The 19,087-nt window shown below is 42.7% G+C and overlaps 1 protein-coding gene across 19 annotated transcripts in view; it reads right to left on the bottom strand.

Moving 5' to 3' along the window:
• KMT2C (lysine methyltransferase 2C) overlaps window positions 1-19,087 on the bottom strand; it is a 286,456-nt gene that overhangs the window by 62,577 nt on the left and 204,792 nt on the right. For 18 of the 19 annotated variants that reach the window (XR_002340465.1, XM_021079123.1, XM_021079121.1 and 15 more), the window contains 5 exons: window positions 18,787-18,852; window positions 17,322-17,534; window positions 10,677-10,805; window positions 8,621-8,740; window positions 4,784-4,914 (listed from right to left, as the gene is read on the bottom strand). Coding sequence is in view for 18 of the 19 variants with exons in the window: in XM_021079123.1 (XP_020934782.1) it covers window positions 4,784-4,914; window positions 8,621-8,740; window positions 10,677-10,805; window positions 17,322-17,534; window positions 18,787-18,852 (659 nt within the window). In the remaining variant the exon portion in view is untranslated. The remainder of the gene's footprint in view (window positions 1-4,783; window positions 4,915-8,620; window positions 8,741-10,676; window positions 10,806-17,321; window positions 17,535-18,786; window positions 18,853-19,087) is intronic. The other variant, XM_021079126.1, reaches the window with a different exon arrangement.

The following is a 19,087-nucleotide window of genomic DNA, read 5'->3' as shown; positions in this document are numbered from 1 at the left end:
TCTGTCTGCAAAGGGGATCCTTGGTAGAGGGTAACTACCAACATGCAACACACTCTTGCCGAAGCTACATACAAAAAAAAGGTTTAACTGCAGCAATATTTTATAATACTAAAAAGTGAAAACAACCTCAATGTCAAAAAGCATGTGACTAAATATAGACAGTGATACTATAAAATAATGCATTAATTTTATTTTTATTTTATTTTTTGCTTTATAGGGCTGCACCCTCAACATATGGAAGTTCCCAAGCTAGGGGCCTATGCCACAGCCACAGCAATGTGGGATCCAAGCCACATATGCAACCTACACCACAGCTCACGGCAACACTGGATCCCCGACCCACTGAGCAAGGTCAGGGATCAAACCCCCACATCCTCATAGATACTAGTAGGATTCATTTCCATTGCGCCACAACAGGAACTCCAATGCGTGAATTTTTTAAAAAGGATGGACAACTATCCTGTCAAAGAAAAGCTCTAAACTACAGTATTAAAAGAAAGCAAGTTCTGGAGTTCCCGTCATGGCGCAGTGGTTAACGAATCCAACTAGGAACCATGAGGTTGCGGGTTTGATCCCTGGCCTTGCTCAGTGGGTTAAGGATCTGGCGTTGCCGTGAGCTGTGGTGTATAGGTTGCAGACGCAGCTCAGATCCCGCGTTGCTGTGGCTCTGGCGTAGGCCGGCGGCTACAGCTCCGATTCGACTCCTAGCCTGGGAACCTCTAAATGCCGCGGGAGTGGCCCTAGAAAAGGCAAAAAAACAACAAAAACAAACAAAAAAATTAAATTAAAAAAAATAAAGCAAGGTGAGTGGTTGCTTTCAATACAATACAAACCAAGACTATTAAGACTATGAAAAGATAAATTATTTTAAAGTTCCAGAAGGAAAAAACACCAAACTGTTGACTTCTGAAAGGGAGCAGAGGAGAAGGTATGTGAAGTCTGGCGAAGGAGCTGGAAATCTGATTTGAAATTTTCTTTTTTTTTTAAGTGAACAAGTTGTTTCACTCTGAAAAAGAAACTGAAAGCCCAGAAAAACAGAGCACTGGACAGAAGATGATTTGTTTCTTATACTATCAATATTTTCATCATTGGGGAAAATGCTAACTAGCAGAAAGCACCTGAGAACTTTACAGATCCTTTTTTCAATGCTTTCAGTATAAATTTCATAAACCTGAGATAACAAGGACCAAGAATTTTTTTCTTTCCAGGGCCAATGATGAATTTAGTGATATTTCTCAAAAACTGTAACATTCTTGACTACTTTGGTGGCTTTTTATCTCCTGCCGTTAACATAAGGGAGTGGCTGCATGCAGTTTCTGACTTAATAATGTTCAGTGATGCCCTGACCTACCACAGGGGTTCCTACGGCCACGTGGTACCACCAGCTCTTAGGAGACCACATAACTATTTCTACTGGGTAGATTAAACAATTACTTATAGTTTATCTTGACACTGCTATGATTAATAAAGAAAAACTACAGGGAAAAAACTTACTGAATTCTTTTTCTCTTTTGACGGCTATACGTGTGGCTTACAGAAGTTCCTGGGCTAGGGGCTGAATCAGAGCTGTGCAGCTGCTGGCCTATGTCGTAGCCACAACGGATCCAAACCACATCTGTGACCCACACTGCAGACTGTGGCAATGACAGATCCTGAACCCACTGAGTAAGGCCAGGGATCGAACCCCCATCCTCACAGAGACTATGTTGGGTCCTTAAACCACTGATCCACAACAGGAACTCCATCTGACTGAATTCTTAATAGCTTCTTAATAACACTATTATTTCCCAGTCCCCTGCCCCAAACAATGGTGAAAAAAACACAACTGCTATCACAAGATGTCCAGGAAACAGCACCATCACAAAAGCTTCCTTCATATCAAAAGATCTATGATACTGGTAAACACAAAAAGAAACACCCCAGATCAACACTTAAGATTACAGAAGTGATCACGAAATCAGATCCAATATTTTTAAAGGCTCTTTTACCGTAGTATGAAATAGTCTGTTTTCACACTTTCATTAAAAAGCTAAAGAAAGCTTCCTAGAATTCCCATCGTGGCACAGTGGAAACACACCCAACTAGGAATCATGAGGTTGATGGTTTAGTCCCTGGCCTCAGAGTGGGTTAAGGATCCAGTGCTGTCGTGAGCCGTGGTGTAGGTCACAGACACAGCTCTGGTGCAGGCCGTGGTATAGGCTGGTGGCTACAGCTCCAACTGGACCTCTAGCCTGTGAACCTCCATGTGCCGCCCTAAAAAAGCAAAAAAAAAAAAAAAAAAGCTAAAGAAAGCTTTCTGAAGATAGATTATACTTGAGAGGAGGATCAAGAAGGATCAGGATGAGGAGAGCCTGTCATCCACTCCTGACTCCCAGGAAGGATGATTAAGAAGAGCGGTGAAAAGAAAGCAGACGACACAGAGGATGCAATTAAAGACAGTCTCGACAGTCAATGGGTCTATCCCCTGAACATCAAAATCACGGTTACATATTTTTAAAAGGTACAAAGCTAGAATGCATGGGTATATGAAGGGAATAGGGGAAAATAAAACATTCGCTTGGAGTTCCCGTCGTGGCGCAGTGGTTAACAAATCCGACTAGGAACCATGAGGTCGCGGGTTCAGTCCCTGCCCTTGCTCAGTGGGTTAACGATCCGGCGTTGCCGTGAGCTGTGGTGTAGGTTGCAGACGCGGCTCGGATCCCGCGTTGCTGTGGCTCTGGCGTAGGCCGGTGGCTACAGCTCCGATTCAACCCCTAGCCTGGGAACCTCCATATGCCACGGAAGCGGCCCAAGAGATAGCAACAACAACAAAAGACAAAAAGACCAAAAAAAAAAAAAAACATTCGCTAAAGACAAAATTAGAGTTCCTGTCATGACTCAGAGGTTAACGAACCCAACCAGCATCCATGAGGACTTGAGTTTGATCTCTGGCCTCGCTCAGTGGGTTAAGGATCCAGTGTTGCCCTGAGCTGCGGTGTAGGTCAAAGACGCAGCTTGGATCCCACATTGCTGTGGCTGTGGTATAGGCCGGCAGCTACAGCTCCGACTGGACCCCTAGCCTGGGAACCTCCACATGCCATGGGTGTGGCCTTAAAAAAAAGTTAAACACCTAGCATACACAATTCTTATTTAATCTCTCAACAGTTCTGTGCAATAAGCATTATCACAGTTTTATAGATGAGAAAACTGGGGCACACAGATGTTAAACCGAACAAGACCACACAGCTAAATGGTAGCAGAGTGGTACCCAAACCCTGGACTCTGAATTTAAAAAGTAAATCTTTAAAATGGACATTTCCCTAATGATATTAGTTGTGTAATAGAAAGTCACACTCAAATAGTACATACTTAAGGTAACTGTGTCTTATTTATCACATATAGAAGGTTTTTTGTTTGTCTTTTTAGGGCTGCATCCAAGGCATATGGAGGTTCCCAGGCTGGGGGTCAAATCAGAGCTGTTGCCCTGGCCTATGTCACAGCAACACTGGATCTGAGCTGCGTCTGCGACCTATACCACAGCTCAGGGCAATGACGGATCCTTAACCCACTGAGTGAGGCCAGGGATCGAACCTGCATCCTCATGAATACTAGTCAGAGCCACAACGGGAACTCAATATATAGTTTTTCACTCAAGTAAGTATTTGAATTTTATACTTCTAATTACCCAAAAAATTAAGGAAGCTGTATGTTAATTGAAAGGAAATGCATTTTAATTACAACCAATTAAACTAGTAATCACTAACTGGAAAAGTAAGGTAAAGGAAAACATACGACACAAGCAATGAAGCATCAACTCTGGTCACAGCTGTGTGGGAGGGACATCGGATGGACACTCGGTGGTCACCCTGTCCCACTTCGGTTTTCACACAGGAAGGAACAAGGGCCAGGAAGCATGAGTTACACGCTCATGGAACCAGAATCAGCTGCTTAAGCTCAGTCCTATTTCTCATATGGGGCTCTTTCCAATGGACCTAGAACTCGTCAACTGAACGCTTCTTCAATGGCCTTGAACTCTTCTATGACTTAACACTTACGAGATGAACTAGAAGGGCTTCTATTTTCATACAGTCCCACATCTATCAAACATATTTCTTCATATGGAAGGCTATGATGTCTACTTCAGAAGAGGAAAACAATTCCACTTGCATCCGTGGTTCACTGGGTCTCTACCTTGGCTGCTAAAACCTGTCTTCATTCAGTGGGCGTAATCACTGTAACGTGCTGGCAAAGGGAGGTGCCCACCAGACCCGGGTTTGTGGAGCGCACAGCTGTGACGGGTTTGGAAGAATGAGCTTTTCCTAGCCCAAAGAGCTCTGCGTGGCTTCCGAAATTTACAAGTGAAACACTGAGGGAAAAAGAGACCTTTCTGGAGTTCCCGTTGTGGTGTAGAGGAAACGAATCCAACCAGTATCCGCGAAGGTGAGGGCTCGATCCCAGGCCTCGCTCAGTGGGTCAGGGTTCCTGCACTGCTGTGGCTCTGGCGCAGGCCAGCGGCTATAGCTCTGATTCAACCCCTAGCCTGGGAACCTCCATAGGCCACGGGTGCAGCCCTAAAAAGCAAAAAAACAAAACAAACAAACAAAAAAGAACTTTGTGAAAAGGATCAAAGCACAAAAAAGGTAAATGTAATTTTTAAGGGCCCCTGGAAGGTAAAAATGGCATTCATGATTACTGATGAAAACAAGGAAAATATGCACAAAAACAACAGAACTGTTCTTAAACACTCAACGCTCACTTTATATTTCTTTCATTAACAAATACATAATACAAAGCAAAATATTACCTGTAAGTAGGCAGGAAAAATTTCTTCAAGCTTATTTTTCCTTTTTCGATATCTTTTCTTTATTTTTTCAGTGTTTTCAGTAACAGAAACGGATTCATCAACTAGAGTATCTGGTAACTGCTCACTCCAGCCTGAAACAATAACCACGCTTTTAAATTTTTCAGATAAATATATCAAATGCAATCTAGCAACTCTGCAACATATATATAGTCCCACAGTTCTGTATAAGCAAGCTTTTTCTCTTTCAGTTTTATGGAGGTATAACTGACAACCGCATGAGTTTAAAGTACACGGCATAACGACTTTGACCAACGAGCTTTTTCACAGAGAGACCTGAAAGCATATTTATTAGTAATTTTTAAGTATCACAAAAATTTAAGTTCATATCTACTTAGTATCAGCCTGGCTCCTACACTTTCTTGATGAGTATTTCCTTACAAAGCAGAAACTTGGCTTTTTTTTTTAATGCTGACAATTTGTTAAAGACTAAAAAACAAACAAACAAACACACTCAATGCTACTGAGTAAGGAGAAATGGCTAATCGTACACTACTCAAGGGAATTTAGCAGGTGCAATCATTTTGTAGAGTTTATTGGGACTATCCACAATGTCTTTTTTAAAATGTGTCCTTCAATCCAGAGTTCAGTGATTTGTTCAGGCAAATTAGGTACCTATTATACATATATTGTGATAATATGACTGTCCATGAATATGTGCATAAACATGCTATGGATGCTCAATCTGAAAAATCAGAGAAATTCAAAGCTGTGCTATGAAATTAGCAATGAAACAAGTACACCCCTTAAAGCAGAAGGCAAGCAGTTAAATGATATTCTCATATACTCAAAAGGCACAGCCCTTCTGAAAATCAGCGTGGGCTCTTTTGTTGCCAGACTACATAGATGGACAGACAAAGATACACACACACATATTTGTGTGGGGGCTGGGAGGGGTGGGCATCCATGGCATGTGGAAGTTCCTGGGCCAGGGACTGAACCCACACCATAGCAGCAACCCGAGCCACAGAAGTGACAATGCCAGACCCTTAAACCTGTGTGATACAAGAGGACTCCTCTACTATTTTATTTTTTAACAATTAAAAAAAAACCAATTATATAACCAGAAAATAATTTTCCAAGACCAAAAATTAAGGTAAAACAGGAACCCAGAAATAAGCAAAGAAAGAAATAAAGCTCTCCGAAATTTTGCTATGATCTAGCAACCTTGAATTCCAGTTTTCAGAGCCTTATGTGGAATGGGAAATAGAAGACAAAACCCAGGGTCTCTTCGCAAGGTGGAAAAATTCACTAGATGTGTCGGGTATAAAGGTGGGACCTGGAGTTCCTGCCGTGGTGCAGTGGGTTAAGAATCTGACTGCAGTGGCTTGGGTTGCTGCAGAAGCTTGGGTCTGATACCAGCCCAGGGCGATGGGTTAAGATACCGGTGTTGTCACAGCTAAACCTTGGATTCAGTCAGTCCCTGGCCTAGGAACTTCCATATGCCGCAGGTGTGGCCACGGGACCCTGAAGGGCTCCTCCACACTCAGGGTTGGTTCAACGAGAAACACACACCCCTATCCCACTCCCCACTTCTGACAGCAAAGAAAACTGCTGTACCGTTTTGTCACTGAGTAAGGTACTGGGTAGAAAGGCAAAAAAATGAAAATCTTCCCTGAGAGTTCATAAGCTCAATGTGTAAGGAACCTGAATGTTTTACCATCGGGGGACAAAAAAACGTAAGGCTAAGCATTTAGCTTTAAGGACTCCTGGGGTAGCAACTCCTCATCTTCCTGGCAGCAACAAATGCAAATATACTCTAATGGAACCAACTTCAATTCAGTTTGCACAAAGTTCAAAGAACAGTCTAAAAGCACTATGGGTTCACAATTTTTAAAAACTTTTTCTTTTTTCTTTTTTAGGGCTTCACTGTGGCATGTGGAGGTTCCCAGGCTAAGGGGTCGAACTGGTGCTGTAGCCACTGGCCTACACCACAGCCACAGCCACATCAGATCTGAGCCTTGTCTAAGAGGCAACGCTGGATCCTTAATCCACTGAGCGAGCCCAGGAATCAAATATGAATCCTCATGGACACTATGAGAGCTTCTTAACCCACTAAACCACAACAGGAACTCCAAAATGTTGTTTGATACATGGGTATCTCTCTCATACAATAAACACAATGAAATGAAGCACCAGGAGGTGGGTGAGAAATATACAGAGTAGGAGCAGATGTGGAGTTTCCATCATGGCTCAGCAGTTAAAGAATCTGACTAGCATCCATGAGGATGCAGGTTCAATCGCTGGCCTCGCTCAGTGGGTTAAGGATCCAGCGTTGATGTGAGCTGTGGTGTAGGTCGCAGACACTGCTCAGATCCCACATTGCTGTGGCTGTGGCATAGGCTGACAGCTACAGCTAGGATTTGACCTCTAGCCTGGGAATCTCCATATTCCCCAGGTGTGGCCCTTGGGAAAAAAAAAAATCTTATATTCTCAATCAATTAGAGAAGAAATAAAAGATGACTGAAACTAGGAGTAAGCTATAAAAAGAAACTACCAAGTGTTAAAATATCAAAAAGGTAGTTAGAAAAGGAAAACATGCATAATATATTAAAGACTTGGAGTTCCCGCGGTGGCACCCTGGGATGAGCAGCACCTTGGCAGTGCCAGGATGCAGGTTCAATCCCTGGCACAGTGGGTTAAGGATCCAGTGCTGCTGCAGCTAAGGCTGGGCTGCAAGTGCAGCTTGGACCTGATCCCTGGTCAGGGAACTCCTTATGCTGTGGGGCAGCCAAAAAAGAAAAACAAAAACTCAACGGATGACATGAAAAAAATCAAAATACTGAACTAAATGATGAAACTGAAATTACACAGAACACAGAGTAGCGACAAAGACAGAAAACACAGAAACCAGTTTCACTGAATATATCAAATGCCTTTTTTCTTTTTCTGGCCACGCCCATGGCAGGTGGATGTTCCCGGGGCAGGGACTGAAACCACATCACAGATGCGACCAAAGCCACTGCAGTGACAACCTCAGATCCTCAACCCACTGTGCTGCAAGAGAACGCCTAACATACCGCAGTTCTTCATTGGGGCCGGTTATGGTCACGCTAAGTCATAAGAGAAACTTCTTTAAACCACTGTCATGCTTCCCCTCAAAGACGTATGGCAATTTTTACAAAATTAATTCACAGGCTAAAACTCTATCACACAGTAAGGAAAGAATTCTGTTCAAAGAACACGCTAAAAACATCTCATTTTTCTTCACGTTCTACCTAAAATATTTAAAATACATAAAGCATACAGATCATGACATTATAAATTACTAAGTCTTCATGAGAAACAATTCTTAAGCTATACGGCTTAAACAATGACTTAGCTTTCTATGAAGCTCTACGTAAGGATGACGGAATATTAATTGGAAAATATATTTCTAAAACATTATACAATTCTGTCAAAAATTATTGGGATACTCTGTCACTTTCAACTACATAGTCTTATAAGTTTCCAATGTTATGCCAATTAGCTAAGGCAGGCAAAGAAGGGCCTTTGTGAGATGACCAGAAAGTACCAGACTACTACGAAGTGATTCAGTCTCTAAACGGTGTATGTTCAACTTGGCGGGAAGGGGGAGTGAAATCTCAAAGCAATAGAGTCTTGGATTTAAATAAGCTTCTTATCGACCCTCATTTCTACAGTGCAGAACTTTACAAGCACTCAAGTTCTGTGATCACTTTTAAGAAGCAATGAGGTTGTTACTGTAATACCACCTAGGATAGGTCTTTTCAAAAGTGTATCAAGATAAAGGGGTTAAATCAAAGAAAACCAATACCGTACCATCATCTCTGCTGGGTAACTGCTCAGAAATGGAGCCTGAGGAATCTTTTCTGATGACAGATCTTTTGGTTTTTCCTTGCCCAGTTCGACTTCTTTGCCGCACCATAAATCCACCAATACCTAGCCAAAAAAGAAATTAGGCAGTCTTGTAAATAACGAATTTCTCCCTGTATTTCCATAGTAAATAGGGTGAAATTACTTAGTCTTAAGGAGTAAGGGATTTCCCAAATTCAATGTGGGCTAATTTAAATCTCATTCTGATGCAAAATGTAGGAGTTGAGAAATAAGCAAATAAAAGAGGTCAAAGCTACTGTTACCTTATTACTAACCAAAGAGGAAAAATAACATTACAAGTGCAGAAGACTGCATGCATCTCTTCTCCTAAACGATGCCACAGTAAACGTCCAGTAAGTCATACTCACTTGCTTACTGTCAGTAACTCATAGATCATCACTCAAATTATGTGTGAGCTGAGGGAGAACAGAGACAGACACAAACTCGACTAGATGTGACCCAAACCCAGCAATCACCATGGCTTCCAGGGCATCTGTCTAGCTATTTCTAGTGAGGGCTCTCGGACATGAGACAGAGAGAGCTCTGTAGAGAGGGCACAAAATCTGGAAACAAACTCTGTAATTCTGGTCAGGACTAGATTTTGAGCAAGTCATTTAACTTTTCATTGCTCTAGTTCCCTCACTGGTAAAAACAGGAATGACATACAGCGCGTCCTTGCAAATATGTTATAAATAAATTAATACACGAAATAAATGAATGCACTCAAGGTACTGAGAACAGTGCCTGACACACAGTAACACTAACAACGTCTGTCACATGATACAGCTGTCTAACAACATACTGTGTGACCTAACCGGCCCCTCCAATGGGTCCCTTACCTGGGTGACTCCACATACAGTGGAAAAAGACAAAAAGGAAAAACAAAAACCAAAAATCCAACCTTTAAGCATGAGTTCCTGGAAGGAAACTGGCAGTATCTTAAAAAGTAAGTGTGTTTATATGCCTCGTAACTAAGAAGCAATGAAGTAATTTTCATACAATGATTTGGAAGAAGCTAATCCAGGCCCTTGTTACAGATGTGGCCCATCCATCTGTAGGGAGGATGACCTCTTAAGGTCTGAAAGATACAGTTTTTCCTTACACATCTAAAGGTATCTAGATCACTCTTAACCAATAAAGTATGAGCAATCAGAAGCATACTGAACTGATTCAATACAATACCCCAGTGGTTGATAAACGGACATTAATAAATTGCCCAAAGAAAGCCTACAAGTTCTGTACTGTGACCATTTCAATAAGGCAAATAAAATGCGACAAGCAGGATGGCTTTTCTCTCCCCTCCCCTGAGGCAGACAGGAAATAAGGGTTTTGAACACATGAGTCACATTATTAACCAATTTGCAATTTTAAGAGGCATAAGGACCCTGTCATGTCACCTCCATACTGTGCACCTACTAGCAGTCCTACATAAAAACTGAAATAAGTTAAACGAAATATTAGAAAGTGAATGCTAAAACTTACAAGAATTCAGAAGTACCCATCAAGGGAAAATATATAAGTGGCTTTAAAAGTCCAAGTATAAAATAAAAGCAAATCTAGTAAAGCATTTAACAAAATGGCTAACATTTGGGGTGAGCATTAAGATAATGATTTACTACAAATGATTCACATACCCAAACGAAGTCATCTGTCAGCTAAAAAGTGTTCTCGCATCAACATAGACAAGTTTTTTCGTGGGATTGTGTATGTGTGTATGTCCTTTGTCTTTTTAGGGTCACGCCTATGGGATCTGAGCTGCGTCTATGATCAGCACCACAGCTCACAGCAACACTTGATCCTTAACCCACTGAACAAGGCCAGGGGTAGAACCCATGGCCTCATGGCTATGAGTCAGGTTCAACACACAAGTTTGAATTTAGGGAGCTGTTAAGAAGTAATGTTTCACCTTGACTGTTTCATTGTAACTGAAGCCCTCAGCACTGTATCTGTCTTAGTTAATGACGTTCTGATTACACTACGATGTCCAGCTCAGGCACAGTACCTGGTCTGTACGGTTTCCTTTTCCTCTTTTTGATGCCCTCTGTTCCTTCTGCTCCTTTTGTTTCATCATCCACAGCTTCCCGTTCGGGACTAGATTCTGATTTTCCATCACAATCCATAAGCTCTCCTTCTGGAAAAAAGTAAATGCACAGACGATACAGGAACAGCTATCAAATACACAATCCCTCTTTGACAGGAAAGACAAAGCAAAGGGGCACCGAGCCAGTGTGGGTGTGCATCCCAGCTGACAGGGAGAGCACAGAACGAGATGGAAAAGGACCCGAGGGGAGGGGCTGCAAAGCTCGTGCTACGTATGCACTGTGCTCCCCAAGAGAAACCTCTGACTCAGGGAAGTGGAAACGCACAGAGAACGCGCAGACAATTGCACATCAATTTGCACTTAACGTAGCACTCCCTTGCTGTTAACTATGTCTTCAGGTCCAAGACCTCAAGGCTGTCTGTCTAGCCTGGGCATTCTCTTGGGCTCAAACTACGTGTGTAATTAGGTATTACCTAGTTACTGAAAACTCTACATACAAAATTGAACTACTAACTTAAGATGAACCTTCTCCCTTTCTCGGGGTTTACCTGTCATCTTTAAAAAGCATGAAGTGTACCCTGCAGAAGCCAGAATTCAGAGGGACAGCCTGAAAATTCCTAACGTCTTTTCTCTTATAATCAAGACCCTTCACCATCTCTCAAAAGCATTTTATTTCCCTCTGCTACCATCTCAGTCCAAGCTGACTTACAGCAATGCCCTCTCCTCCTATCTAACTTCCCGGCCTCCCAGCTTACCTTCCTCTCAAATCAGTTCTTTAAATTGCAGCCTCGAAAAAATAAATAAATAATCAAACTGCAGCCGCAGTGATCTTTCTCTAAATATGTATCAATTTTCTGCTTAAAAATTCTGTAACGTCTTCTCAGTGGCCTCAAATCAAGTTCACACTGAAGAGCCCGTTACATCGGCGTCCTGTAAACTCTCCAGCTTCACCGCACTCCACTACAGCAGCTCACCTCTGTCCTCTGAACACATCAAGCTCTTTCTCCCACTACCTCCCCCAACTCTGCCCCCTTCCATCTACTCAGCTTTCAGGATTCAGAATAACCACAACCCTGATGTCTGGACAAGGCCACATCCCATAGTACAATGCTTCTGTTCATTAACACTATGCCACATTTTAATTCTTTTTTTTTTTTTTTAATGTCTTTTTGGCTTTTCTAGGGCTGCTCCCACAGCATATGGAGGTTCCCAGACTAGGGATCCAATCGGAGCTGTAGCCACTGGCCTATGCCAGAGCCACAGCAACTCGAGATCCGAGCCAGGTGTGCGACCTACACCAAGTCTCACAGCAACACCGGATCCTCAACCCACTGAGCAAGGCCAGGGATTGAACCTGCAACCTCATGGTTCCTAGTCAGATTCGTTAACCACCGTGCCACAACAGGAACTCCTAAATGGTTCCCCCACGGCATATGGGTTCCCAGGCCAGGGATCAGATCGGAGCCACAGTCATGACTTAAGCTGCAGCTGCAGCAACGCTGGATCCTTAACCCACTGTGCCAAGCTAGGGATCAAACCCATGTCCCAATGCTCCCAAGATGCTGCTGATCCTGCTGCACCACAGCAGGAGATCCTTCACTGGTTTTTTTAATGTCTGTTTCCTTGCTAGACTAAATGCTCCTTAAAAGCAGATACTAGAAGATTCTTATCAACAGCTGTATTCTTAGCATGGTACCTAATAGGTATTCAATAAATTTTTCACCAAATGACATAAATGAAATTAAGTAATACATACAAAAGCTCAGTTCTTACAGAAGAATGTGATTGTAAAACCATGGTAATCAAACCTCTGGAACTTATATATGCCTTATGCTGTGCTTTACTGTAGAAATTGACAGAACACTGTGGACCAACTATAATAGAAAAAAATAAGAATAATGTAAAAAAGACTAAATTGGCATTCCCGTCGTGGCTCAGTGGTCAACAAACCCAACTAGGAACCATGAGGATGCAGGTTCAATTCCTGGCCTCGCTCAGTGGGTTAAGAATCCGGCGTTGCTGTGAGCTGTGGTGTAGGATGCAGATGCAGCTCAGATCTGGTGTTGCTGTGGATGTGTCACAGGCCGGCAGCTGTAGCTCCGATTCGACCCTGAGCCTGGGAACCTCCATTATGCCAGGGGTACAGCCCTAAAAAGCAAAAAAAAAAAAAAAACCACAAAAAGAAAGAAAAAGATGTAAGCAAATAAATAAATGCAGAATCCATAATCCCCATGACATTTCCAGCTTCACACACTGGGAGGCTGCCATTCAAATTGATAGGACCTGGGAATCCTGGCCATTCTTAAACTGGAAACAGGATTAGGTGACGGCAGGCCTGTCAAATGCTGACCCTCTCTCCCCTGGAGCCTTTCCCCACTAAACTCTCAGAAAGGCAGCAGCTAAACCTCTCCTTTCCAAGCAGGAGAGGTGAAGACTCTTCTGGGAAACCTGACTAGTCCAAGGGTAATGTCTCAAGGTACTGACACTATGGGATTCTCTCAACAGTGAACACAGATCGCAAAACTAATTCAACCAATAAATACCACCCACAAACTGGAAGCTTTCCATCATGGTTTTTAAATTATTATTATTAAAGTATAGTTGATTTATAATGCTGTGCCAATTTCTGCTGTAGAGCAAAGGGACCCAGTCACACATATACATACGTTCCCTCTCTTATGTTACCTTTCATCATGGTCCATCCCAAGAGACTGGATATAGTTCCCTGCGCTGTAAGGAGGACCTCAATATTTGAATCCGAGCGGGGCTGAGGATCCAACCAGCAATGCCACAGAGACAAGCAGGATCATTAACCCACCTGCCACAGCGGGAACTCCTCCACTGTGTTTTCACTCCCTCATTTGTTACTTTTAAAAAATTGTTGTTTTACTTTTCCAATCACTACTTTTAAGAATACACGGACAACTAAGGATTATCTGTAACATGAAAAACAGAGACCCAAGACCACAAAAAAAACAACCTGGAATTGACAGAGTGTATACAGGTAGGAGAAAGCATCAAAAACAAATTTGTTTTTAATCTTCCAAGAGGTACAACAAGACACCCAAGAGGCAAGAATAAGATGCTATGAAAAGGAACAGTCAAAGGAAAGAAAGGAAACTCCTGGAGATTAATACATGATAGCTGAAAATGAAACAAAAATGAAAGTCAGTAGAGGGACAGAAAGGTAAAATAAGGAAATTAAATTTAGAGTAAAATGCAAAGACTTGAGCTGCAAAGGAGGAAAGAAAAGACAGGGAGAACGAGCTGAGTGTGTTTCAAATCTGAAGAGAAGATCCGGAAAAAGAGGGGCACAGAGAAGAGTCACCCCTGCTTGGAGACAATTCCCTCACCCGGAGGGTGTGCGGTGGCAGGCAGAGGGCCACTCAGTGTCCGACCAAATAAACGAAAGACATGATAGACTGAAGCAGACATTTCCAAACACTGTGGACAAAGAATTTCCTAACATCCTAAGAGCTTCCAGAGATAACACAAGCCACATGCAAAGCATGAAGTTCCCTATATACTAGAAGCTAAAAGACACTGGATCGGTGACCTCAAAATGCTAAAGGAAAGTTGAACTCCAACCTGGAAAAGACCAGTCAGGTGGAAGGGGACATTTCCAGAAGTACATAAGCTCTCAAATTTACCTTCTCTCTCAAGAAACAACACAAGGTATGTCTACCAAATAAGGAACAGAAACAAGGAGAAACACATGAAATTCTAGGAAACACAATAAAAGACCAAAACACAAACAAACAAAAACAAAAAACAAACAACTTAATGGTCTCTCTCAATAAGGGAACTGAGTTATTTACATCCATACAAAGGAATAAGAAAAGTGAGAAATAGCATAAAGGAAAAGAACAGTAAGACAAAACGAACAAAAAATAGGTAGCCATGAGCTCACACATGAACAAAATACCTCTGGGAGGAGACAGAATGGCTGTGTCTGGAGAAGAGAACTGGCAGGACAGGGAAAAGAGGAATAACCTACTCCTGCTCAATTTTAAAATATGTGAATACACTACCTGTCCAAAAACAAAATTTAAGAAGTTGAGGGAATCAGGTTCACCACCTGCAGGCGGTAACAACTAGCCACCTGGCTGCTCCCTCTCCTAGGCTCCTCTGTATCTGCCCCACACCATGTCCGCCTGGACCCAGCGCCATCGGAGCCAGGCCTCCAGACACCCCACCCTGTCATGAGGGTCCAGCAACCGAGAAGGAGAGCACTGCGTTCCCACCCCTGAGACACACAAGACAGTGTTTTGTTCGCTTCAGACTTGGGACTTTTTGTACAAACAGGGTGTTCAGATCCCAGAGGTGAGTGACAAGAAAGCCTGCTTTTCTTGCGCAAGGAGTTTGTTTCTGAATTGCTAAGGTGATTATTTAATGACTTATTTTCCCAAAGAAACATTCAGCAGAGTTAAACAACCAAAAAAAGTTGGATTCTGCTGCAATATTTCAGGAGCATCACAAGTTCATCTGCACTTTGTAGACTCTTGTGGAATCAAAAATTAAGCATGTATTATGTGTATAATATACTCTGCGGTATGACTTCCACGGGGATGTCCTTCCTGACAGCATCAACCTGGAACGTGCACAGGGAAGAACCACCCAGCATTTCTCATACTGCTCTTCTGTGCAACACTAGACATCGGGAAAACCTTCTCAGGTTGTTTTACTGATGCTTTGTTTTTAAAAGGCTCTGTGATCTCATACTTTGGGAATTAATGTATACTCTCAAGAAACCTTTCAGATTTTGTGAAATATAGCATTTCCCAGATTTAAGGGACTAGAACCATTTTTCAGGCATTTTCTCTTTTCGGCCATGTCCATGGCATGAGGAAGTTCCTGGGCCAGGGATCGAACCCTCACCACAGCAGTGACCTGAGCCACAGCTGTTAGGCCAGCAGGGAACTCGTTTTCTAGAATCTTCAGAAACTACAATTCTTTGCTGTACTCTGGCTGATGATAATCTGATCAATTCCGCCTAGATACAGGGACCATTTCTTCACAAGCCCCAATCACTTAAAACTTCAAAATAAACTTCTGTTCAGTGGTACCTGAAAATGGGTTCTACATAAGCATCAGAAAGCTTTTCTTCCAATCACACAGACCCAAAAACACACCACTGCAAAAGAAAAGTGCGGATCAGATGATAAATAAAGGGAGCACGTAAGAGCCAGACCCATTCCAAACCATGATTATCTTCTCACCTAACTGAGCTACCTGCCACAACTCCTGAGCTTAAAAGTCTGTTTCCATCACAGCAGAGGGTTCCTTTTAAAATGCAAACAGAAGAAGCTCCCTTGTGGCACATCAAGTTAGGATCCCGCATCACCGCAGCTGTAATGCAGGCCAAACGGGCACCATGGGTTCGATCCCTTGCCTGGGGACTGCCACATGCCATGGACATGGCCCAAAAGGAAAATAAACAAATACTATATAAATAAGACCATGCTGCTCTTCTCAGCAGAAACCTCCAACCACCTCTCAGGCCACTTACGGCAAATGCACACTCCTCTGAGCCTCCTCGAGCCAGTCCGCGTGGGCTCGGGCGAGTCAGCCCCCTCTCCTCACATCTCGCGCCTCCTCACTCCTTTCAGCCTCTGCTCACTGGGCTCGACAGGCCGGTCTCCACACGGTCACCAAGCGAGCAGGCAGCTCCCGCCCAGGGCCTCGGCACGGGCCTTCCCGGGCTCTGGGCTGCTCGTCCCCCATATGACCAAGCAGCTCGTCCATCCACTCTCGGCCTCTGCTCAGACCATGGCTCTCCCTTCATGGGACCCTCGCACCGCTGCTCCTGCTCCCAATTTCCCTTTCTGTATTTTTCCACCAGGGCACTTGCCAAACACGTTTGTATTAACTTATATGTTACATGCGTAACAGTCTTTCCCCCTAACATTAAAGCATCAGCTCCAGGAACAGAGAATTTCATCTGCTTTGTTCACTGCTGTGACTTCCTACACCTGGTACCCAGTGGGTCTCCAATAAATACTGCTGAATGACAACATGTTATGAAACAAAAGTAATTATTACTTGATTTTTGAGTCAGCTAAAAAGAAACAAACCAGCCTATGGTGATCTTCCTCAGAAATAAGCAAAAATTAAACTCACATTGAATTAAGCACCACTGGAGTTATTTTTTTCATCTCAAGAATTCAGCTAGAAAAACCTTAATATTTATTCCAATCAAATGTTTACAAACAGATGGTTTATGAAGAACATCTGTGAATATAAGTTTATACTTGATGACTAATGATGGTTTTTTCATTTCCAAAATGCATGGATCGATTCCTCCTTTAACTTAACCATGAAATAGAAGCAGCTCATAGCATCTAAGGAGATTTATGCAACGTTCTAATAAACTGAATTTTCCCATCTGTGACCTTTAAAGATAGAATGCTCCTGGACACTTCTGTAACATGGGTCTGTTCTAAAAGGATACGTAAAAGGAAGGAAGCCTGGAAAGGCAAAGTCTAAGAAGGCCACTCACCCAGAGAGGGCGGTGTCGCCGTGAGCCAGCAGAACATCCCCTTAAAAAGCCCTCTGACAGGCTTTCGTTTCTGCAGACACAGTCCATGGAAAACAGACAAGCATTACCTCGACTATCATCCATTTCGCCGTCCCGGGAATGCTCTGACTGGATGTCCGGAGGTGTCTGAAGGACAGCCACGCTATTCTGATTTATGATCTTCAATTTCAACTTTGGTTTTGACCGTTTTCTTCTTGGAACAGTGACTGTGAGGCTTTGTAACTGGGTCATCCCTGATTCCGTCAAACACACCCCATCCTGGGTGTAGGTCTTGGGTGGGTCTAAAAGGACAACATCCCAAAGACATGAATTAAAACTCTCACTTTAACTTTGAAGGATTATCCTTTTATCTCAAGGGAATGTGACTTCTCTAAACCAGTTACCTAGGAATTGCACAAATAATTAACAGTCCTCAATTAAAACCAAGAATAATCGGTCAAACTTACTTGAGTCATAGGCAGAAAGGCGGTACTTTTTTTTTTTTTGGCCATTTCTTGGGCCACTCCCACGGCATATGGAGTTTCCCAGGTGAGGGGTCAAATCGAAGCTGTAGCTGCCAGCCTACACAACAGCCACAGCCACAGCCACAGCCAAGCAGGATCCGAGCCTCGTCTGCGACCTACACCATAGCTCACGGCAACGCCGGATCCTTAACCCACTGAGCAAGGACAGGGATTGAACCCGCAACCTCATGGTTCCTAGTCGGATTCGTTAACCACTGCACCACGAAGGGAACTCCAGAAAGGTGGTACTCTTTTAAAAACGATCTTCCTGGCATTTCTATTTTCATATATCAATACAAGGATTTAAAAAGCAGAGCCCTGAAGCTACGAGCAATGCTTCAGCTCCTCCACTAAGAGCCTTGTCCTAGGGTGTCCTTTCAGACAAAAAGGGGAGCATCAATGTACATAAGAGAAGTAAGATATTCCAGAAGCCCATCTGGAAATCCAAGTATCAACATAATCACTTACAAGAAGAGGTGCTAAATAAACAGAAATCCTTCAGAATTTTCAGTGTACAAAAGTGCTGTTCATGAGAATAATTTCGGTACTATTCAAATGTTTTTCTATCAGATGATATCACATAGAAGTAGGCAAAAGAATGATAGTTTTATGTTAATTACAATTCTAGGCTGATCTATTACAGACAAACACAGTAAGAGAATGAATTAATTCTGAAGGAACCTCCATTTACTACCTAGGCCTTCCTCTCGACTACCTGCTAACTCGACACAGGAATGTATCAGTGGTTGACTAACTGCTAACTCGACACAGGAATGTACCACTGAAGCCAAAACAAGTACATCGTTAACAGTTATTTCAAAGGTGGTTATTTCCACTGCTGATCTGCTGAGATCTGTAGAAAAGATACTGTATGTGTAACTCTAGAGATAATTACCACCATTAGAGAGTTTAGATTGAACAGCCACACGACGAAGCAGGATTCACCTAATAGGAGGCAAGTCAGTCATATAAATCAAGCATTTCTTTGCTTTTCGTAAAGAACGGTCGCATAAAGCACTTGAGGATTTACCTAGCTCTTTCACTTTTGTGACGATTTGTGCTACAAGTGAAGATTCACAGCAGTCTGAGGAAGGCACTGAAATGAAAAAAAACTCATGTAATTTTTGCGGAAAAGATAAAGCGTGTATTAACAATTACAGATGATACGATTTCTACTGTCCTACCCATTTTACTGAAATAAATGCTTGAACACTAAATAGAATTAAAAGCTGTCTTTAAAACGCGACCAAGCAATAAGGAGACGTGGTGGAGGAAATACACACACTTTGGAGGAAAACTGCTCAAGATAAAGAGCCAGTGTACTAGAGCGC

Source organism: Sus scrofa, chromosome 18, assembly GCF_000003025.6.
Source record: "Sus scrofa isolate TJ Tabasco breed Duroc chromosome 18, Sscrofa11.1, whole genome shotgun sequence".
Classification (NCBI taxonomy): Eukaryota; Metazoa; Chordata; class Mammalia; order Artiodactyla; family Suidae; genus Sus; species Sus scrofa.
Note: the sequence above shows the minus strand (reverse complement) of the source record. Positions and strands in the feature narration are given on the sequence as shown.